The sequence below is a fragment of the Chiloscyllium plagiosum genome, unplaced genomic scaffold, assembly GCF_037043375.1.
Source record: "Chiloscyllium plagiosum isolate Xiang-an unplaced genomic scaffold, Cpla_swu_hap1 HiC_scaffold_2, whole genome shotgun sequence".
NCBI classification, from domain to species: Eukaryota; Metazoa; Chordata; class Chondrichthyes; order Orectolobiformes; family Hemiscylliidae; genus Chiloscyllium; species Chiloscyllium plagiosum.
The window spans coordinates 125,011,762-125,036,116 of record NW_028270140.1 but is presented as its reverse complement, the minus strand read 5'-3'; the positions used below and the strand labels follow the sequence as shown (position 1 = coordinate 125,036,116).

General features: G+C 39.3%; 1 protein-coding gene across 1 annotated transcript in view; it reads left to right on the top strand.

Moving 5' to 3' along the window:
• Positions 1-24,355, top strand: part of serinc5 (serine incorporator 5) — a 76,303-nt gene that overhangs the window by 18,240 nt on the left and 33,708 nt on the right. The window contains exons 2-4 of the mRNA XM_043706685.2: positions 19,395-19,562; positions 21,004-21,182; positions 21,267-21,349. Coding sequence (XP_043562620.1) covers positions 19,395-19,562; positions 21,004-21,182; positions 21,267-21,349 — 430 coding nt within the window. The remainder of the gene's footprint in view (positions 1-19,394; positions 19,563-21,003; positions 21,183-21,266; positions 21,350-24,355) is intronic.

Below are 24,355 nucleotides of genomic sequence, written 5' to 3'. Positions count from 1 at the left end.
TTTTATTGAGACTTGTTCTCGCTTGTTTAATGTCCTTGAGGTTTTGTACTGGACTGCTGCATGTTAGGCATTCAAAGGGTACAATGCTCCCTATGGGCATCTGAGACCTGTGTTTAACAGAGGAAGAAATTAAACAATCCAATCAGAAAATTGACAATAAAGAGCACATGAACCCATGAAGTATAGAATATTGAATTGTCTATCAAAGTAGGCACAGAAAATGGAATAAAGGTAGAGAAAGAAAATAAAGGGCAAGTAAGGTAATTAGCATTTATTCCTAACAATTAACTGAAGGAATGAAATCCCACACTTGTGAAATATAGCTTTCAGTTTAATTAGCTGTCTTAATATTTACCTAGGCCTTTAGAGTAGTAGACTGAAATTGATAAGTCTAACAGCTTTTCTGGTGAGATTGTATCTGTTGGGAGTGCCCTGTTACCTTGTTCGAAGCACCTTATTTAAATGTGCTGAACAATGCTGACTTCACAAAATTATGGAAGAATAGTGTGTGCTGCATAGCAACTTTCAGGTTTACACGTTTAACTGTAGCTGCACTCCTAACTATCAGGTTTGATTTCCATTACATTACTGTTCCTTGGAGCAATGTCTGGCCTGTTATTGTAAATGTAAGATCTAAAGGTAGGCGTATGGTTGAGTCATTTCACTTTATCCTCTTAATTTGGATGTTTACGAATGTAGTAACAGAAGTAGGTCATTCCACCTATTGAGCGTAGCTGACATTCAATTAGATTATGACTGGTCAATATCTTAATAGATTCACCTTCATTGGCTTTGTAACTCTTAGTATTCCTGTATAACAAAAATATCAGTCTTTGTGTTGAAATATCCACCTGATTAGGTGCTTAACAGCTTTTTGGGGTAGAAGCAGAGATCCTGATTTGCACTGAAATCAAGAAATGCTGGAAATCACAGTGGGTCTGACAACATCCATGGAGAGAGAGTAAACTAATGTTTCGAGTCTAAATGACTGTTCATTAGAGCTTTGTTGAAGACTCACCTAGACTCAAAACAATAGTTTGTCTCTGTCCATTCTTACTGCTTTGATTCACTGTAATTTACAGCATTTCCTGTTTTCAGTATAGATTCCAGCATCTGCAGTAATTTGCTTCAGATTTACACTGTGTTTGACGAATGTCAATGTTACTGTGCATTTTTATAAATTGTTTTTAAAAATATTTAAGGGATATGAGGATAGTGCAAGAAAGTGCTGTGAAGAGAAGGTCAGCTGTGATCTGATTGAATGGTGGGGCTGACTGAAAGGGCTGAATGGATTACTCCTGCTCCTAGTTCCTATGTTCCTGTGTTTACTTGAGGGGTCTATTGTGTTTATATCGTTTTACAATGCCCATAGAATGATGGGCTGAATGGCCTCCTACTATGCTGTAACGTTTTGATACTTTTATGAATTCCATCAACACACGTTCAGAAAATTGAACAGTGCCTCTTACAACCAATTTAAAACTTAACTATACAATCCAAACCTAACCACAACAACACAGAGCAAGGACCTCCCAACTGAGTTCAGATCCCAACATGTTAAATGTACAGCATGGAAACAGACCCTTCGGTCTAACTCGTTCATGCCAGCCAGATATCCTAAATTAATCTAGTCCCATTTGCCAGCACTTGGCCCATCTCCCTATAAACCCTTCCTATTCATGTACCCATCCAGATGCCTTTTAAATGTTGTTGTAATTGTACTAGCCTCCACCAGTTCCTTTGACATCACATTCCATACATGCATCATCCATTGCGTGAAAAAATTGCTCCTTAGGTCCCTTCTCTCATCCCAAACCTATGTCCTCTAGTTCTGGTGTCGCCCAACCGAGGAAAAAAAATGCCCCCTCCCCCCCCCCCCCCCCCCCCCCCAGGGAAAATACTTTGTCTATTTACCCTATTGATGCCCCTCATGAGTTTATAAACCTCTATAAAGTCACCCCTCTGCCTCCGACGCTCCAGGGAAAACAGCCCTAACCTATTCTTCCTATTGCCAGTTTCTCCAACCCTGGCAACATCTTTGTAAATCTTTTCCGAACATTTTCAAGTTTCACAACATCCTTCCCATAGGAGGGAGACCAGAATTGCACACAATATTCCAATAGATGCCTAACCAATGTCCTGTATAGCTGCAAGGTGACCTCCCAACTCCTGTACTCAATACTCTGACCAGTAAGGAAAGCATACCAAACGCCTTCTTCACTATCCTATCCACCTGAGGCTTCACTTCCAAGCAACTATAAACGTGCCCTCCAAGGTCTTTTTGTTCAGTAACACTCCCCAGGACCTTACTATTAAGTGTATAGGTCCTGCCCTGATTTGCCTTTCCAAAATGCAGCACCTCACATTTATCTAAATCAAAACTCCATATGCCACTTCTCAGCCCATTGGCCCATCTGATCAAGATCCCATTTTACTCTGAGGTAACTTTCTTCACTGTCCACTACACCTCCAATTTTGGTGTCATCTGCAAACTTATTAACTATACCTCCTGTGTTCACATCCAAATCGTTTATGTAAATGATGAAAAACAGTGTACCCAGCACTGTGACACTCCAGGCTGGTCACAGGCCTCCAATCTGAAAAACAACCCTCCACCATCACCCTCTGTCTTCTACCTTCAAGCCAATTCTGTATCCACATGACTAGTTCTCTCTCTATTCCATATGACCTAATCATGCTAACCGGTCTACACGAGGAACCTTGTCGAACGCCTTACTGAAGTCTACATAGATCAAGTCCACCACTTTCCCTCATCAATACTCCTCGTTATTTCTTCAAAAATCTGAATCAAGTAATTGAGACATAATTTCCTACGCATGTTGACTATCCCTAATCATTCTTGCCTATCCATATACATGTAAATCTTGTCCCTCAGGATTCCCTCCAACAATTGCCCACCATTAATGTCAGGCTCATCGGTCTGTAGTTCCCTGAGTTGTCCTTACCACATTTCCTAAATAGTTGCACCATGTTAGCCAACCTCCAGTCTTCCGGCACCTCACCTGTGACTATTGATGCTACAAATATCTGAGCAAGGGGCCCAACAATCACGTCCCTGGTTTCCAACAGAGTTCTAGGGTACACTGAATGAGGTCCTGGGGATTTATCTACCTTTTATGCATTTCAAGACATCCGGCACCACCACCTCTATAAATTGGACATTTTTCAAGATGTCACCATCTTTTTCCCACATTCTGTATCTTTCAAGTCCTTCTCAACAGTAAACGCTGATGCAAATTTAGTATCTTCTCCATCTCCTACGGTTCCACACAAAGGCTGACTTGCTGATCTTTTGAGAGGTCTTAATCTCTCCCTAGTTACCCCTTTGTCCTTAGTGTATTTATAATATTCCTTTGGATTCTTCTTAATCCTATTTCCCAAAGCCAGCTTATGTACCCTTTTTGCTCTCCTAATTTCCCTCTTAAGTATGCTCCTACTTCCTTTATACTCTTCTAAGGATTCACTTGCAGTCTGCTGTCCATCACTGACATATGCGCTATTCTTTTTCTTAACCAAAACCTCCATTTCTCTAGACATCCAACATTCCCTATACCTACCAGCCTTGCCTTTCACCCTAACAGGAATAATCGGTCTCTGGACTCTCATTATCTCCTTTCTGAAGGCTTCCCATTTTCCAGCTGTCCCTTTTACCTGTGAACATCTGCACCCAAACAAACTTTTGAAAGTTCTTGCCTAGTACTGGCAAAACTAGTTCTTCAAATTTAGAATTTTAACTTTTAGATTCTGTCTCTTCTTTTCCATCATTGTTATAAAACTAAGAGAATTATAGTCGCTGGCCCCAAAGTGCTCCCCCACTGACACTTCAGTCACCTACCCTTCCTTACTTTCCAAGAGTAGATCAAGTTTTGCACCTTCTCTAGTAAGTACATCCACATACTGAATCAGAAAATGTTCTTGTACACACTTAACAAATTCCTGTCCATCGAGACACTTAACACTGTGGTATTCCAGTCTATGTTTGGAAAGTTAAAATCCCCTACCATAACTACCCTATTATTCTTACATATAGCTGAGATCTCCTTACAAAGTTGTTGCTCAATTTCCTGCTGACTATTTAGGTGTGTATAGTACAATCCCAATAAGATAATCAGCCCATTCCTATTTCTCAATTCCATCCAAATAACTTCCCTGGATGTATTCCCAGGAGTATCTCCCTTAATACAGCCACAATGCTATCCTTTATCAAAAATGCCACTCTCCCTACTCTCTCGCACCCCCCCCCCCCTTTCTATCCTTCCTGTAGCATTTGTAAGCTGGAACATTTAAGCTGCCAGTCCTGTCCATCCCTGAGCCATGTCTCTATAGTTGCTATGAAATCCCAGTCACATACCCCTAACCATCTGGAGAATGTTTTTGATTATTGGAAAATTTTCATCTTTTTGATTATAATTTGTAACATGATCCACCTTGGAGATTGAAGAGGTTTGGATTGTTGGGTATTGGGTTAATTTTCAGTGAAGGATTATGCAAGATTGCACACAACATAATACCAAGATTAGTTCTCAGGTGTACACACAGAATTGTACCTGCCACCTTTTTCTTCAGTATAGACACAGAGGCATTTTGACAGCAAGGGAAGAGCCTGGAGATACTACCTGCTGCAGTCTCTGAGCTGGGTGTGTGCTCTTGAGTGCAGCTTTACAATGATATTTGTTGGGAAATCATTGAAGAGCAGAGAGTCCTGAAATGGGTTTGCCAATGTACCATGAGGGTTCTTACAGATTTGGCATGTGTTGGATGTCAATGTCTACAAATGTGAGATGTGTGCATTCTGTGTCCATGTTGTGTGCCATGTTGGCCTTTGGTTTTCAACATGGAGGTCATTAAGAACAAGTGATAAACTGAATCCAGGTCCCCGCTCTGATTTCTTTGTCGAGTTTTCCAATTCTGCAATTGTTTGAGATGGAAGTCTGAATGTTGTTACGGTGTTGCAGAGTTAACAAGGCATTTAACAGTCAGTAATGACTGATAATTATCATTTTGTCACAGCTTACTGAGAATCTTATCACCCTGTTTGTGAAAAACATAAACATTGTGCAAAATAATCTTAGTATTGAGATGGGTTTCATCGCACTTCTCGCATGATTCTCAATCTTTTTGAAAGCCTTTAACTCTGTCCCATCATGAAGGCTTTATGAAGTATCCTCCTTAAATTTGGCTGCCTTCAGAAATTTGTTATTACCTTCGGCTACTTCACAATGACATGTAAACCATGATCCTCACCAGCACGACCTAACCACAGATCCCAGCGTAGTGAGGAATGAACCTGTATATTTCTCCATTTTCCTTGCAGTAGTAGTGCATCCCACTTCTGAAAGCTGCCGACAGGCATGGAGATAATAAATAGGACAGAAAGAGTTCAACCGTCAGCACATTCAATCCAAAACCAAAATCGTTACTACCTCAGTCATTGACCTTCAATACGCAAATTACACTCCTGGTTGTTGAGCTTCAGGCTTTTGTTCCTTTCTTCCCTAATGCATATGAAAAGATTGACCTTTCACTAAACTTCTCCAGCCAGCCCCCACAACACAACGTGACCCATCAATTAAGATGGCTTACCTAAAAAGAAGATAATGCTTTGGGAAACTTGCCTTTAAACTTCTGCACCTCCTCACAGTAATATGAAGCCTAGAAGTAAAAGCATGAATAGAACAAAGAACTGTGGATGCTGGAGATCTGAACAAAACAAATTGCTGGAGAAGCTCAGCAGGTCTGGCAACATATATTCTGAAGTGTCACTGGACTTGAAATGTTAACTCTGCTTTCTCCCTACAAATCCTGCCAGACTTGTTGACTTTTGCCAGTAATTTCTATTTCCAAAGTAAAACCACGTTATCCTGAGGGCAAAGTCTGTTTTTCAAATGTGTGTTAGTGCCAAGATGTTTTGCTGCTGAATAATGTGTCCCAAACAGTCAATGTTTCTATGTTGGTGAAAGCTAGTGTGATGGCTGACACACCTTACTTCTGTAGTTGTTTTTTTTTTAAATTATAAGTAAGTAATAGTAAATACTTCTATTGACTCTATAAATAAGTTGTTACTCTTGAATGTTCATATAGTTTTTAAATCAAAACATGCAGTGTAATATTTATTCAGCTAAAAGAGCCAATTTTGAAAAGGACAAATATTTTTTGAATCATTGCTTTGGTCAATAAAGTAATCAAATATAATTATGACTGAAATTCACTGAAGTTCAATATACTTCATTTAAAGTCTTTTTTTATTATTTTTTTAAATTTCCTGAAATTAGTGCCAGTACTTTGCTACACCCTCACCTTGCCCATAGTTTTATCATGATGTGAGTCTGGATTTGTAACTCTTTGTTGGCCAGGATGCTGCTTTTCACAGAAAATGAGAAAAACTAGTGCACAGGATGCAGGAATGGGAAATTGGATATGTAAGCGGCAGTAATCTGAAGATAAACTTCTATTACTTTAGTCTGGTCCAAATACACATGTTTTCAGTGAGACCATAAGTACGCAGGAAGTTGAATTTGGAAAATATACCAAACTCTGCCCAGGTAAATGGATATGTCTGAAAGTGTCAATTTCTCTGAGCACACCTTGCCATCCATAGATCAGGATACACTAAACAATTAAAATGATGGCTGACCTCTTCAGTTGGTCGCAACAAAAATCTTAAATTATTTTCAACAATTAAAACGTAGCTTACTAGTTCAAAAATGAGAGAGCTGATTAATATTTCCCTGAACAGAAGAGAGAGGAATTTTCTTACCTACTAACCCCAAGAATAAGACAGTAATGCATCATCAACACACTCATAAGCTTTTTAAACGAGGAGCGTGACAGTAAACTGTCAAGAATATGCTGTTTAAGAAATCCATGGAGTCCTTGAAGTATTAAACTTAATCCAAGACTGTGGTCATTTAGTTGATAACTTGTATGCTCAGTGAAATGTTCCAGGTTTATTTTTGGTTTCTTGGTGAGTGAATGTTTCTTTGTCACTGAATGTTATCTTTTGACAGAATCAGACAGGAGAAAAAACCAGGAAAGGGAAAGACCAAGCACTCTGTTTCAAATCTATCATTCTTCTCTTTCATCTCAGCCCAAAAGCAGCTGCCTGACATGTGGTTCATTTTTGTATTCTTGTGTCTGGCTTCATTTATTTAGCTAGATAGTCTGCAGATGAGCCTTTCATCCCAATAAGTCACACTTGCAGAAAGATGTAAATCAAACAAGAGATTTGGATTTGAAGAAAGCATTAGTTTCAGTTCAGACCACATTTTGTTTACTAAAGATTTCATGAAGCTTGGCCCAACCCAGTCAAGTGATCACGGTGGTTGTTCTTAGTTAGCATTTCCCTTTTTAAAGGTGATTTTGGTTCATGAAAGGTTCCAGGTATTAAATTCAAGTGATGGAGTTGATAACTGATACTGCTAAAAATGGACTATTGTGGCAGTCAAGAACTCTGCTTTAAATGAAGTCACAAATTGAATTCATTGTTTAGTAATTACAAGGTTGGGTTTGTATTTGTGGTTGCTGTGACTTTCTGTCTCTCTCTCCAGTCATTTGATCAGACTCCTCCACTGACCTTTTATAGCTGTCTTTAATATTCTCAGTACTAGAGCTATTCCTGATGCATAAAGTAGGATGTGGAAATGAAAAGTATTATGTCAAGTGTTGGAGAAAATTGTGCATTTATTAAGAAAACTGGATTGGGATCCAGTTAATTTTCTGTGTGCATTCTCTCTGGACAGGATGACTTCACTGAGTCTTCCCTTCTGTGTAGATCTTCTGTAAATCTTTCCAGAGATTTGACTCATAAACAGCACTTTATTTTACTTATCGTAGGAGCCAAATTCTGTGGAAAGTTTTGCTGTACAGCTGCCAGAGCACAAGAAGCCTTCTGTCATGTTCTCTTTCTGTAGAAATGCTTGAATGAGACACAGCCTCACCCCTTGGTAGAAAAAAAAACAGTGGGGATTCTCCACAGAGTAACACGTAGCACGTTTTCAAGATTTTGTCTTTGAAAGAGACTGTAGACAGCAACGTGAAACAAAAACAGTTTTTAAAATCATTGGATACAGTCATTAATATCCATGCAGCAGCTAAAGATCCTATATTAGAAACCTAGCCACGTCAAACTTAACCAAACTATCAAGTTATCCAGAGCAATTTCTTGCAACAGCTCTAAAGTGGCAACCAATTCAAAGTCTTTTTTTCTAAAGTGTACTTTAAAATGATGGGAATTGGTCATAATCTCTCTCTCTCTCCCCCTCCCACAGGAAATTGCTTAGCCTTTTTAGTTTCAAAGTAGTAGTTTAGCACTTGCTGAAGGGAGTCCTATCATTACTGTCTTCTAAATCCAAAGTGTAGTTGGCAAAAGGCAATAAAGAAGTGAAAACCTCTGCCTGCCTTTCCAGGGACATTATGTAGAGACTGGGTTGGGAACAAATTTTATGCAGAATGAAAGTTTTGAAGCTGACATGCTTTTTCTCTGCTTTAACTGTTTAAATGCTACAAATCCTTAGTGTTCCAGTCACTTTCAGTGGCTGTGATAAACTACAACTTCCAATTCAAGCAGTGGACAATAGTCAACTTGCCTGAAAAGGCAGACTTTTGTATTTTTAAACCAAGTAACTGTGGACCTAAGGAGCTGTGTGACCTGCACTGCCTGTACTCTTGACCGTGAAGCAAATACTTTGCGCTGCCAATAGCTAATAATGCTGCAGATGATTGACCAGCCAGTCAGACAGTAGGAATCCTCAACAGGCAGGGTTCTTTTCACTTTGGGAATGACATTCTTCTCACTTTACCTTCCAGAATGATCTCAAGTTAATATTCTAATGAAATCAGCAAGAATAAAGCACTTGAACAGAATTGGCCACTTTGCCAGTAAAAGTCAATGGCCTGCTTAGTTAAATGAAAGAAACATACATTTATAACAGACATTGTAGTGAATTGATCTCCTCAATGCAGTGACAACTAACTTTCCTGGATTCTATTCCTGCGTCAGATTATTGTCTGTCTGTGTGGAGTTTGCACATTTTCCCAGTATCTGCGTGGGTTTCCTCCGGGTGCTCCAGTTTCCTCCCACAATCCTAAAGATATGCAAGTCAGGTGAATTGGCCATTCTAAATTGCCCATAGTGTTAGGTGCCTTAGAGGTAAATGAATCTCGGTGGGTTACTCTTCGGAGGGCTGATGTGGACTTGTTGGGCCGAAGGGAATCTAAGCTCAGAGGAGATTTAATAAGGGTGATCAAAAATTATGTGATGCTTATATGGAATCAATGAGGAGAAACTATTTCCACTGGTAGATGGATCAGAAACCAGAAAAAGCAGATTGAAAGGACCAAAGAGAAAATGCAATTTGTTCTTTCATTTATTATGCAATGAAAATTATTATGATTTTAAAAATTACCTGGAATGACTGTAGAAGTAGATTCAATACATTGCAAATATGAATAGGACATACAGTATATTTCAAGAAGGAAAAGAAAATGCATCTAATTGAATGATTCTGTCAAAGAACTGTGACAGCATGATGGATCAAATGGTTTCCTTATTGCTCTATATCTGTCTCATTAGCTTCATAGAGTGCGCTGGTAAAATCCATCAGAATCCTTGTACATTACAGAACTTCGGCTGTTAGTAATCCGTATGTAACCCCTCAGATTTAAGATGAGTACAAATAGGAAATTCTAGGCAAGTAGATATTCTACTGTTTTGGATTTCTCAGTGGCTTGGTTTGGAGACTCTTCAGCTCAAGAATGCATTTAGATGTTTGCCTTGGCTGACCGAATGATGATTATAAATAGCAAACCAAAGAAAAATTAAGCCTGAAAAACTACACAATGTTATAAAGATCAAAATAGATCTAATAAAGCCCTGCCCCATGCTGCACATCAGCAAAGACAAGATGGAACTTGTTTAGAAGTCTTCTGGAGCTAGTTTCCTGTATCAGCACAGAAAGATTTGACCCCTTCAAATTGATCAAGAATTTAAGATTTTCTTGCTTTTTAAGGAAGACTACAAAGTATAGATTTTCCTTGATTTAATGAGTTGTTTAGTCTATTGTTATAAAAAATGTGCAGCGAATGCTGATAGTTTTTACAGTCAGCAGCTCTGAGCAGCAGCTGCTTTATGGAAACCCTCTATCAAATCCTACCTTGAGGAATTAAATGCTTCTAAGATTAACCAAACTCTCATCCAGCAAAGTTGCACCAATAAAAGCTATTGGGCCCACAAATCTGTCAACATGCTCTTATGGAATATGAGACTTAATTAAAGCTTTTAGTTTAAAATACGATCTGTAGAGTAAAGATAAGAAACACAAAACTTCAAACATGTAGGTTGATAGTAATAAAATTAGTTTTTCTTTTGTTGCTGTCCTTTTCCAGTTAAAACTCTACAGGTTGTAATGTTTTTAAAACATGGCATTCTCTCACTTATTTAGGTAGGTAGTTGTACTGCATGGAGGTCTTGTGCTGGAGTGGTAGAGTCCCTACCTCTGAGGCAAAAGGCCAAGTCCACTTTGCTCCAGAGGAGTCTCATGATGTGTCTGAGCAGGCTAATTGGAAAATATCTGTAACACGCTACATACAGCATGAAATGTGTCTGGCCAGAGTCCAACTCTGTGGGCGGCACGGTGGCACAGTGGTTAGCACTGCTGCTTCACAGCGCCGAAGACCCGGGTTCAATTCCCGCCTCAGGCGACTAACTGTGTGGAGTTTGCACATTCTCCCCGTGTCTGCGTGGGTTTCCTCCGGATGCTCCGGTTTCCTCCCACAGTCCAAAGATGTGCAGGTCAGGTGAATTGGCCATGCTAAATTGCCCGTAGTGTTAGGTAAGGGGTAGTGTATGGGTGGGTTTCGCTTTGGCGGGTCGGTGTGGACTTGTTGGGCCGAAGGGCCTGTTTCCACACTGTAATGTAATCTAAATCTAATCTAATCTATTCTTGTATATGATAAACTGCATACTTGTTATCATCTTCCATCCATTTTTGTTACGCATGGGAAACCTATAACCCAGCAAAACTAAACACTTTTTGTTTAAGCCTTTGCATATATTCCCACCCTGCTGCTTCCAAGGCTTTCTCTCAAATTCATCAAAAGGAAAGTCTCTGCCTTTTTCTTTGTCTGCTGCCTCAAGTGTGAACACCTGCTGTTGCTTACTGCCTCATGTAAAAGTACACCATATCAAGATTAGAATGTGTTTTGTTCGCATGACCTCACCAGTTTATGGGCATGAACTTCTTTAAAAACTTAAGTAGAAACTAAATAGCTACAGACCTGTCAATTTAATGGAAGTTGTGCATAGGTTCCTGGAACCAAACATCAGTGATTGAGCCACTGATTATTTGAAATAATTTGAATTTATCAAAGAAAATTGGCACTGTTTTGGTGAAAGTTCGACTATGTCTGACCAGTTTTATGAGGCCACTAACAAGGTGGCTGGGGAATGTCTTCACACGTTGTCCAAAAGATATTTGACAAGACTGCTTAGGGATTATTACATAGACCTGTAGCGAATGGTGTGTGTTGTGTGTGGCAATGACGAGGAGGTGTAGGTGGGTAATATGGCATAATGAAAGAAGTAGTTCAGCAATAAGGAAAAAGGATTGATGCTGTAATTAGCATGATGATTCTTGGGAATCTGTACCAGGGCTTCAGCTTTTCAGAAGGTTTGTCCCATGGGTGGGATTTTATAAAGGCGGAGACTTATTTTAAAAAAGACATGAGGGGCAATTTTTTAATGAATTGTTTGTGTGTAAATTAACTTCTAGAGGCGAATGGTGAATGTGAGTAGTTACAACATTTAAAAGACGTTTAGATAAGTACATGAATAAGAAATGTTTGGTGGGATTTGGGCCAAGTGCGGGCAGGTGAGACTAGTTTAGTTTGGGAATGGAATGGTTGGACTTAAAGGTCTGTTCTGCTGCTGTATAATTCTATGACTGTGGTGCATTGGGAACCATCTGATGTCCAAGAAGTTTAAACATTTGACAGGCTGATTTTGGTTGTTTGGGACTCCCTGTGAATGAATCTCACATTTTCTGTTTTTTGGAAACCTGGGCTAGAAATCTGCTCCTTACTCCAATATTGTTACTCTGTTTAAACTCCAGTCTAATTGACTAATAGTGTAATTAAAGCCACCGCTCCCACACGTGTCACCTCCCACAACCCAACAAGGATGACTCCACTGAAGTATTTCCCCTCTTTCCCCACCCCCACCCCCTTTTACTGTGAGGTGGGGCATAAAGGAAGAAATGGAGAGCTTGTCAGGAAGGCACTGTGATAACCGTGGGAGACAGTAATCAATGTATCAACTGGGAAAGTCATTTAGGCAAAGGTAACTTTTTACTGAGTTCATAACATGTTTTTGGGAGAGTATTTTAGAGACTAGCTTGTACTAAACTTGATACTGTGCGATGAGGGAGGATTAGTTGATCTCATAGTGAAGGTGCTCCAAATTAGAAGAGACCATGACAGGATTGAATTTTACATCCAGTTTGATGAGAGGGAGTGAGTCTTGAGATTGTTGTAAAATTGAAGTCAGGGGAATTATGAAGGCATTAAAAACAGAACTAGCTAAAATAAATTGGCAAATGTGTTAAAGGAAGGTCATGAGTCTTCCGAACAGGTATTTGAATACCGACTAAACTACCTGGATTTGTGATCTAAACAGGAAGCTTTTAACGGGAACAAAAATCTTGATATTTGACAAATACCAGAAAATATAAGATGGAGGGGGGAGCCGAGCTATTGACTGATTACTCTGAGGCGACCAGGAGGACAGATGAGGTGCCTCTTCCTCCCTGTCCATGTAACCACCTTCAGTCCTGCAACTAATATCAGCATACCTCACAATTTAATGTAAGAAAATTTTCCAAAGCAATTAAGAGGCATATGATGGAATAAAATTTGACGCCAAGCCTCATAAGGAAGTGTTATCACTGATAACAAAACATTTATTAAACCCTCTGCAATCTCTGCACTTCTCTGGCCCCTTGTGCCCCTGTTTTGTTTTCAAGTGGTAGCCATGCCTTTAGCCACCCATGTGCAAAGTTTTGGAATTCCCTCCCTACAACTCTGCTTCTCAACTGCTCTTAAATTTCTTTGCAACCTACTTCTGGACAAGCTTATTGTCATCTGCACAAATAACACTGTGGATGAGTGAAATTTTATCTGATAATACCTCTGCAAAGCAACTAGCTACATTTTGCTATTTTAAACACACGATAAAAGTGCAAACATGTTGTGAGAATTAAATGATTGTGTTGAAACCCACTGTTAGATAAGTATGTCTCAAGTTAAATATTTGTGCTTGTTCTAGATATTTTCTAATCAATCTATTCTGAGATGTTCTTTCCTCTGAAGCAGGTGGGGCTTGAAGCAAAGTCTCCTGACTCAGAGGTAAGGACATTAACACTGCACCACAGGATTTCTTGTTTAGTGCATTGTTAATAGGGACTAGTATAAGTCGATGCAGTGCCATGTCCTCTTCCCTCATTGTTAGCAGTAATGACGACTATACCTAGATAGGCCAGTTTAAATAACACCAATTGCTTTATTATCCTCTTCTAGTTACTTGTCTATAAAAGGTTGTAATGGGATACGATAAAAGTACAGTTTAAAATAATGTTCTTCCACTTTGCGCTTAGCAGTATATTTAATGTGGAAACATGGGAAAAGAGTGGAAAATCAAATATAAACTATTAAGCTGCTGTGCAGATTCATCAATAGCAAAACCCACACTGTACCCTGTCACCCAACCACTCTGGTATGTGACTGAACACTGACCTGCTGTGCAGAGGCGGGCCAGGAAGTGGAAAGTTTAATTAATGCAACTGCATGCTTAAATAAACCTCCTTTTTACACAAGGTATTTCCAAAGAAAGTGTGTTTCTTCCATGAGCAAGTTATTGAAATAACAAACACTTGATGTGACTATACAAAATATGGAAATAGAGGTAAGCAGTGAGTAAAAATAAGTGGTCTCCCCATCGATTATTGCTATGATTTTGCTTTGTTCCCTTCTGAAGTGTCTTTTATTTTTCTATACTGGGTGTAAGCTTATATTTATGTGAAGGTTTGAACACAGAATTTTCCAAATGGTGTACAGATTCTTCCCTACTTCCACATGGCCATGTGATCTAAAATGGGCTACATTTCTTTTCCTGCTCCTTGGATGCTGCCTGACCTGCTGTGCTTCTCCAGCACCACTCTAATCTTGACTACATTTCTAGTCATCAAGTGCTCCAAGCCTAGACCTCCTCATCTGTTATTGTTTGATAAAATATTAGGCGATTTGGAAGAACGAACTAGTGTGAAGCTCACAGGAGGAGGGAGATAGTGATTACACATTTCCAACTGCTGTACTGACATTTTATTTGTAATTTATTCATTGAATGTCGGCAACACAGGCTAGGCCAGTCTTTATTGCCCTTGGCTAACCAGATAGCTGTGGATCTGGAGTTGCATAGCTCTGACAAAGTTATGACTGCAGATTTCCTTCCTTAAAAGGCACTGGTAAACTAGATAGGTTTTTTTGGTATTCGATAATGGTTACACGGTCACCCTTAGACTAGTTTTTAATTCCAAATTTTTAATTGGCGAATGATGATATTTTGAATTCAGTGTGCCCAAAGCTGATCCAGTGATATTATAGGTAAAAACAAGGACTGCAGATACTGGAAACCAGAGTCTAGATTAGAGTGGTGCTGGAAAAGCACAGCAGATCAGGCAGCATCTGAGGAGCAGGAAAATCGGGCAAAAGTCCTGATGAAAGGCTTTTGCCTAAGACGTCGATTTTCCTGCTCCTCAGATGCTGCCTGACCTGCTGTGCTTTTCCAGCACCACACTAATCTAGACGCCAGTGATACTATCACTACACTCCTTCTTCCCGGGGGCATTTTTAAATCTGAGTGAAGATTTCTTTCTTGACATTAGAGTTTAAAATTTGTAGAAGCAATGGTTGTAATCAATTCATAATCTATCCACCAGTCACTTGATTTAGTGAATATAGTGAGCTGCAACCCCCTCCCCGCCCCGTCCCTGATAAAATGGCGATAAAATGCTTACTGTCTTGTATTTACCTTTTGATTGCGTAATATTTTGAAGCTTTTATAAGCAGGATGTTATTTTTACCATTTGTCACTCCATTCCATGTTGGAGCTTTGTTTATTTCTGACTTCAAATAGTAGGCTATGGTTTGGCAAAATGGTTATCAATGCTTCTAGAACTCTTGACACTGTATTGTAGTTTTTCTTTGAAGAAATGCTTATATTTCTATTGCACATTATCACATTTCTTGCAGCTGTCTCAAAGCGACTTTGAGGTGGAATGTGTCTTGCTATGGAAGCAAGTGTAGAAGTCAGTTTGCAAGATCTCGTACTTTAATGAGGTTTGGATGACCAACAAATCTATTTCTTCCCCAAATGTTTGAGTGGGGGACAAATATTGGCTGGATGCCAGAAACCACAAACACGTACAATTGTTTACCGGGTAAACTTAATTTAAACTTGCACTGCAAATGTTTGACCTTTTAAACTTGGCAGCTAATTTTCTTGTTCACAACTTCTAACTATTTGTACCTTTTTTGAGAGGTTGAAACTCGTAGCCTTGCCAAAGTGATACCACGTACTGTATAAACTTGAGACTAGTCAAAGAGGTACAAATTCACAAATTAAATCCAGCCCACCAATTTACAACTCAACGGAAGAACTGGTCCATAGATTCCAGGATTTGCAGGGAGGTGTTGGGCATGTCAGGTTTTAAGCTGTTTTATTTCATCCAAAGTGGAATGGATTTGGGAGATAGATCATCAGCATTTCCACCTAAATACAGGGTCGATGTGATTAATGTTCAGCTTTTGAGCTTGGGAAACCAGACCTAGAAAGCCATTGTAGATTGGCGTGCAGGGTTTTGTGAAGATGTACTAAAGGGCTTCAGGGACAGTCTGCAACAGTCTTTGGGAAAGATGGGGATGTCTTTTATTATTCACTATGCAGAGGTTGGGAGAGAAGAGATTTAAGCAGCCAAGTTTACAATAGTTTAAACAAAGCTGGAAACTTTTGCCTAGCATCAGCTAAGGCTAGGAAGCTTCAGTCTAGCCCTCACCTTGAAAATCAATTCACGGATTAGAAGTTATCTGCCTGGAAAAGGAAAAACATTCAAAGCCATAAGGGGCTGAAATAGATGTGGACTGATTACTGAAGATTGAAGTATCCATTTAAAGGCCAAAGTAAAATATAACTGTGGAGAGAGATTTTTGAACTTAACTAGGGGATTTTTCTGTAGTTTAGAGACTAAATTACCTAAGCAAATAGTGTTTAATCAACGCTTTGAGCTTATGTTACAGTTGGGACCATTTCCCTTGGAGAACAGAAGACTAAGAGGAGGTTTGCTAGAGATTTTCAAAATCATGAGGGAGCTGGATAGAGTAGATAAGGAGAAACTATTCCTGCTTGTAAAAGCAAAAGAAATGAGTGGGCACAAATTTAAAATTGCGTGCCAATGAAGCAAGATTGATGTGGGGGTTAAAAGAAACCTTATCATACAGGTGAATGATTAGGGTATGAAATGCACTACCTGGAAATGTGATGCTAACAGATTCAAGAGGGCATTGGATGATTATTTGAAATAGAAATAGTATCCATCTGTGGGATTGCGTTCAAATAATGACCGGAATTGGTGTGTGGCGAAAATAGCCTCTTTATTCAGCAATCACAGCACAAGGTCGAGGCAGCAATAGAATCCTGAAAAATAATTCTTATCAAGAGCCCCTTTATACACAGTTCTTACATGTATTAAAGTTCAATTACTATGCTGTTACATTTTTTTTTACACACAAAGGTTTGAGGGGCTTCTGTCCTGGGAGACAGGGGATGGGTTAAAACATGTGCTAAGTGCTGGCTGCTACTTCTGATGGGACATCGCTCCGGTCTGCTGACATAATTAGGAGGTGTTAATCCTTATGCCTTTTAAGTTAGTAAATATTAGTAAAAATGCTAGATCTATATGTTCTAAATAAGTTTAAAAAAATTGTTCCTATACTTAATAAAAGAGTAAAGGATATTAAACTGATTACTGCAGCTGGGTTGTGAGATGTATTTATGATTTGCTGGTATGAGTTTTATTCATTCATACAATTTCATGGAAACGTTTAAAGGGATAATTGTTCAGTTAAAAGGTATTTAACAGGCAGTTGATCTTTTCAGGTCCAAGAGGTGGTTGGTAAGGGCTGATTTAATATTATAATATTTCTTGGTTAAAAATCACACAACACCAGGTTATAGTCCAATAGGTTTAATTGGAAGCACTAGCTTTCAAAGCGCTGCTCTCTCATCAGGTGGTTGTGGAGTACACAATTGTAAGACACAGAATTTATAGCAAAAGTTTACAGTATGATGTAACTGAAATTATGCATTGAAAAAGACCCTGATTGTTAAGTCTCTCATCTGTTAGAATGACCATTTTAGTTTCACTTTTTTCATATGTAAATCGCAAAATGTTTTTAAATGTTACATTCTCAGGTTAACTTTAACAATTGGTGACAGCCCAGATAATGTGTTGAAGGTGTTAGCCCCCTGTGTGCTGCTGTCTGTGCCATAATGTTTAGACTGATTCTAATCTAAAAAATGAATTAATAGAGTTTTACATGGATTCGTGCAGTTTTTGAGCAAAGCACAATGTAACTCTGCAAGGACAAATTCACCCACAAACATATGTGTGCATGTGGGTTTATTAAGACCAAAATATTTAATGTTTTCAAGAAGGAGTTTGATATAGTTCTTGAGACTGAAGGAAACAAAAGGCATGGGGTAAAAGCAGGAACGGGGTATTGAGTTGGAAGATTTAACTATGATCAAGTTGAACGGTGGAGCAGTTGGGATGGGCCAACTAGCTAATTCCAGCTCCTATTTTCTGTGTTTCTGTGCTTTATTAGAAGATTAGTATGGTTACGTTTTGCATGTTCCATCAAAGAAAACATCACAATTGTTTTACCACAGTTAACAAACCTTAATTTGTACGTGGTAGCAGAGAGGTTTGAAATAAATTTTTAAAATAGATGCGAAGCGAGTTATTGAAATATTGACTCAACATTGAGGAAGGGAAACGGAATCTAAATAAAACGCTAAAAATCACACAACACCAGGTTATAGTCCAACAAGTTTAATTGGAAGCACTACCTTTCGGACCGCTGCTCCTTCATCAGGTGGCTGTCGCGACCCCACTCCAAATCATAAATAAAACGCAGGTTGTTAGCCTGGATCTAGTTATAAATAAAATAACTTGAAATAGAATTTCAAAGGAATAGAAAGAAAAGGAATTGAGGAGACGTGACCTTGAAAGAGAGGATGCAAAAGCAAAAACAAAATGTATGTGAATTAGAATTGCCAGGAGCATGGAATGAAAAGGATTGAATTGTAATGAGAAGGGAACCTGAAAGAATTTGATTATAAAAATGGAGAAGAAGCAAGATGTGCCGACAAGTTCCTGGTTTTGATTTGACAAAGATTCTTTGCTGAGTGGTTAAATTTCAATGCGGAAGGAGTTGACATATAGTTTGTATTATTTGAGAAAATTATTACCAAGTTACAAGGCCAAGATAAATTTTATTATAATCTTATTGTAGTGTTTTAGTAGGGGATGTGTTGGAGGTTTATTTGACACTTTTTTTCAGGTAAACAGTCTTGTGATTTCAATTCTGTTAAGACATCCGTGTTTAGAAGTTTAGACATTTGATGAAGAAAGAGTCAGACTCTTGTAGAATTTGCTGAAGTGAAGGAATTGATATTTGATAGATTGTAGAGAGCAGTGAAGCCTGAGCAAGACTCCGGTTTGCAGTGGAAGGATTTTACAAAGCGTTTGGGTCCAACTTTAAAGATTGCAAAGTTTCCAGAATAAGAGAAGCTGCTGGCATGCCTGATGATTGCAAATTATACCATAAATATAGTTGGTAGTTTACAGTTGTTTACAAACCATTGAGAAAACTAGAAGGATAAGAGAAGTGATAGAGAACAAATATAGAGCCTAATTATCATGAGGTTGAAAGCAGAAATGAAAATCAGATGCTTCTATGAGTAGGAAACAGTGGGTGAGTAAAGTAAAATTGTCATAATCTTACCAGAGACCATAGGCTGTTCTGTCATTCAGGAGAGATGACTAGTGGTGGTTTAACCTGGGGGTCATTAAGGTAAGGGAAGAGGCTGAGAAAGAACCTTGTTCATTGTGACCTCCAGCCATTGCGGGAATTGAACCCGTATTGCTGTCACACTATGTTGCAAACCAGCCATTCAGCTAACTGAGCTAAACCAATCCCTGGTGGGGATTTGCAACTTTTTTCAATAAGTTATTAAAAACTTTCTTTTCCGTTTCTACCCTCAGCTGGCCTGCTGCTGTGGCTCCAGCGACTGCTCTCTGTGCTGCAGCTGCTGCCCAAATATTAAAACCTCCACAAGTACTCGAGTCATGTACACCCTCTACCACATTCTAGGAACCATTGTCTGCTTTCTCATGTTATCACCAAGTGTGAGTGATATGCTGAAGACACATGTAAGTAGTGAATCATACAAGTAAGTATGTCTTTAAGGTGGTTCTATGCTCTGCTATAATTTACCACTCTGCTGATACCATCAGTGTCTGCAATCACATTCATCGCCAATAAATCCTGACTTATAAATTAGTAGATTTAGCACCAGTTAGCACTTTTGGGTTTTATATTTTTATATGTGTAAAATGGTACACTTACCAACTCATCAAAAATATGGAAGAAGTATAATTTAAGTGAGAATAAAATCCACATTGGTGACATCATAATTGAAGTAGTCCATTGTTGTTTTGGAATTTATTACTTTCTAAAGGACAGTCCAGCCTTACCAAGGTCATTTTCAAAGCTGCTTTACTGATTTTGTTTAAAACTAAATTTATATTCACAAACTGCCATGTTTGAATTTGAATTTGTTGTCCAGATTATTAATTCAGGATACTGGATTGCTAGTCCTACAATGTAATAATTGCACTTCCATAGGTGGTGAACAGTCCTTGAGGTTATATTCAGAGGGGTTTAAAACCTCGCTGAGCTGTTTAATTTACAAAATTATGAACTTGTTTATCTACTAACTGGAAAGGGGAAGTATAAAGTATTGATAAAATTGGAGTGTGTTCTGTTCTATAATTCTTTCTCTGAGAATCAAACAACTGCCTACAGTTTTGGTCATCCTGCAGTAAGAAAGCTATTATTAGAATGGGCAAGGGTGTAAAAATGATTTACAAGGATATTATGAGGACTCGATGGTTTGAGTTATAAGGAGAGCTGGTTAGCTGTCCAGAGATGAACTAGTCCATTTAATTGGCACCCCATCTGCACTCTGACCATCATCAACACACATTAGCAGCACTGTTCCATCTACAAGGTGTAGTGCAGCAACTCAACAAGGCCCCTTTGACATCACCTTCCAAACTTGTGGCTATGAGTGCTGGGATCCAGGACCAAGATCAGGAGCAGGGCCTGTGATTTCAGAACCTGGCTCTGTCTCTGCCACTTAAAAAGACTTGGGCAGAGATTGGATGGGTGCACCACTGCTGGATCTTCACCTTTAACACACACTATCCTGATTTGGAACTATATCACCAATTCCTTCACTGTCACTGGGTCAAACTCCTGGAATGTCCTCCTCAACGCTTACTGTGGGTATACTTATGTATGCTGAGACCACAGTTAAATTAACCAGCATCTGGCTGAATAGGTGGAACAAACTCGAATAGCTGAATGGTCTACTCCTGCTCCCGAGTCCTATGTTTATATATTTCTGTGGACTGTAATGATTTCAGATTGTGACTCACCAACCACTTTCACAAGGACACTTGGGGACAAGCATCCAAGTGCTTGCATTCAATTAAAGCTGCCTAAAGACAGCAAATAAGGTCACTGTCAGGGTTATTTGATCAATGATTTAAAAAAACAATGGAATTGTTTACTCTACCTCTTTTCTAGGTTACCTTCTATGAAGAGTTTTGCAGAACTATTAAAGCAGGCAGTGATTGTGAAAGGCTTGTGGGCTATTCTGCTGTTTATAAGGTCTGCTTTGGAATGGCCATATTCTTCTTCATTTTCTTCCTGATAATGATCAATGTGAAGACCAGTAAAGATTTCCGAGCTTACCTCCACAATGGGTAGGTGTCATTTATAACCTGTCCATTTGAGAAGATGATTTTGTTTTCTGTATTGAGATGTTAATGGCTACATTTTGTGCCTAGGTTCTGGTTTGTGAAACTCGTGGTGCTGGCTGGAATGTGTGCTGGAGCTTTTTTTATACCTGACCAGGACACATTTCACAAAGGTAAAACTTAGAACCACTTACTGCTTTTAAATATAATCCTTTTGGAGCATTCACATCCATTCAGAATCAGTAGCGGTTACATTATTCTTAAAGATTTCTTTTAGCGACACTTTTAAAACAGACTATAGTCTGATAGTTACAGATTATTTTGAAAAGTCAGATGTAAAACCGATACAGCATTTTTTAATTGAAATACAAAAATCTTAAGGCCTAAATGATAACTTTACTGGTTCTTTCTCCTTTGCTTTTTTTTTTGTTTTATCTTTTTTCAACCTTTTAAAAAGGAATTAGCTCTTTAGCCAGCAGTGAATAACTTTTAAAATGTTCATGGGATGTAGGCATATATGTTAAGCCAGCGTTTACTGCTTATCCCTCAATGAGTTAAGGTGGTGGTGAAGCATTTTCTTGAACTGCAATTGTCCATGTAGATAGCTCCACAGTGCTGTTTTGAAGAGAGTTTCAGGATTTGCACCAGCGATAGACATCTCTATGATTCTGATAGTGAAGGAATAGCAAAAGTGTTCCAGGTCAGGATGGTGTGTGGAGGGGAGCTCCTTGGTTTAACACTCCATGCTTTTAGTGGGTAGAGGTTGTGGGTTTAGAAAGTGCTGTTGAAGGAGGTTCAGCAAGTTGGTCCATTTCAAATTGCAGGTGGCACACGCTGCTGCCAATGCTTGTTAGTAATGGAGGGAGTTAATGGCTTAGGGTACAGATGAAAGTAGGCTGCCTTTGTACAAAAGCACAATGAGCATCTTGTATTGGAGCTGTACTGACCAAGAAAGTGGGAAGTATTCTATCACACTCCCAGCCCATACCATGTAATGATAAATAGGGATTCCAGATTCAGGAGGTGCATTATTTGCTTCTGAATTCCTAGCCTCTATCCTGCTCTTCAGCCACAATATTTAGATGTCCAGTTTAGTTTCTGGGCAAAGTAGCCCCAGAAGGAAACTGCAGGGGATGGGCACAACTGCAGGTCCTTGATAAGTATGTTCTAGTCAGACAGGGAAGAAGTTGTCTAACGTGGGAGCCGTGGTTTACTAAGGAAATTGAATCTCTCGTCAAGAGGAAGAAGGAGGCTTATGTTAGGAAGAGATGTGATGGCTCAGTTAGGGAATGAGAGAGTTACAAGTTTGCCAGGAAAGACCTAAAAGAAGAGCTAAGAAGAGAGCCAAGAGGGGACATGAGAGGTCATTGGCGGATAGGATCAAGGAAAACCCTAAGGCTTTCTATTGTTTTATCTGGAATAAACTAATGACTAGAGCAAGATTAGGGCCAATCAAGAATAGCAAAGGGAAGTTGTGCGTGGAGTCAGAGGACATAGGGGAAGTGCTAAATGAATACTTTTTGTCAGTATTCATTAGAAAAAGACAATGTGATCAAGCAGAATACTTGAGATACAGGCTACTAGACTAGATGGGATTGAGGTACATAAGGAGGACATGTTAGCAATTCTGGAAAGTGTAAAAATAAATAAGTCCCCTGGGCCAAATGGGATTTATTCAAGGATTCTCTGGGAAGCCAGGGAGGAGATTGCTGAGTCTTTGGCTTTGATCTTTGTCACCATTGTCTAAAGGAATAGTGCCAGAAGATTGGAGGAGAGCAAATGTTGTTCCTTCTTCAAAAACCCTGGTTGTGGGTAAAGTGTGAAAGGGTTATAAGAGATAGGATTTATAATCATCTAGAGAGGAATAAATTGATTAGGGATAGTCAACACGGTTTTGCGAGGGTAGGCCATGCCTCACAAACCTTTTATTGAGTTCTTTGAGAAGGTGACTAAACAGGTGGATGAGGGTAAAGCAGTTGATATGGTGTATATGGATTTCAGTAAGGTGTTTGGTAAGGTTCCCATGGTGGGCTATTGCACAATTACGGAGGCATGAGATTGAGGACGATTTAGTGGCTTGGATCAGAAATTCGCTAGTTGAAAGAAGACAGAGGGTAGGTGGTTGATGGGAAATATACATCCTGAAGTTCAGTTGCTAGTGGGGTACCACAAGGATCTGTTTAGGGTCCATGGTTGTTTGTCATTTATACAAATGACCTGAATGAGGGCATAGAAGGATGGGTTAGTAAATTTGTCGATGACACTAAGGTCGATAAGAGTTGTGGATAGTGATGAAGGATGTTGCAGGTTACAGAGAAACATAGATCAGCTGTAGAGCTGGGCTGAGAAGTGGCAAATTGAGTTTAACGTGGAAAAGTGTGAGGTCATTCACTTTGGAAGGAATAACAGGAATGCAGAGTACTGGGCTAATGGTAATATTTGTGGTAGTGTAGATGAGCAGAGCGATCTCGGTGTCCATGTACATAGATCCTTGAAAGTTGCCACCCAGGTTGGTAGGGTTGTTAAGAAGGCATATGGTGTGTTAGCTTTTATTGATAGAGGGATTGAATTTCAGAACCATGAGATCATACTACAGCTGTACAAAACTCTGGCACGGCCGCACTTGGAGTATTGTGTATAGTTCTGGTCACCGCATTATTGGAAGCTTTGGAAAGGGTTCAGAGGAGGTTTACTAGGATGTTGCCTGGTATGGAGGGAAGGCCTTACAAGGAAGGGTTGAGGGACTTGAGGCTGTATTCATTAGAGAGGAGGAGGTTTGGAGGCTAATTGAGACTTATTGAGATAATCAGAGGGTTAGATAAGTTGGACAGTGAGAGCCTTTTTCCCTGGATGGTGATAACTAGCACGAGGGGACATAGGTTTAAATTGAGAGGTGATAGATATAGGTAGTTTCTTTACTCAGAGCATAGTAGGGGCATGAAACGCACTGCCTGCAACAGTAGTAAACTCGCCAACTTTAAGGGCATTTAAATGGTCATTGGATAGGCATATGGATGAGAATGGGATAGAACATAGAACAATACAGCACAGAACAGGCCCTTCGGCCCACGATGTTGTGCCGAACATTTGTCCTAGCTTAAGCACCCATCCATGTACCTATCCAATTGCCGCTTAAAGGTCACCAAGATAGTGTAGGGATAGTGTAGGTTAGATGGGCT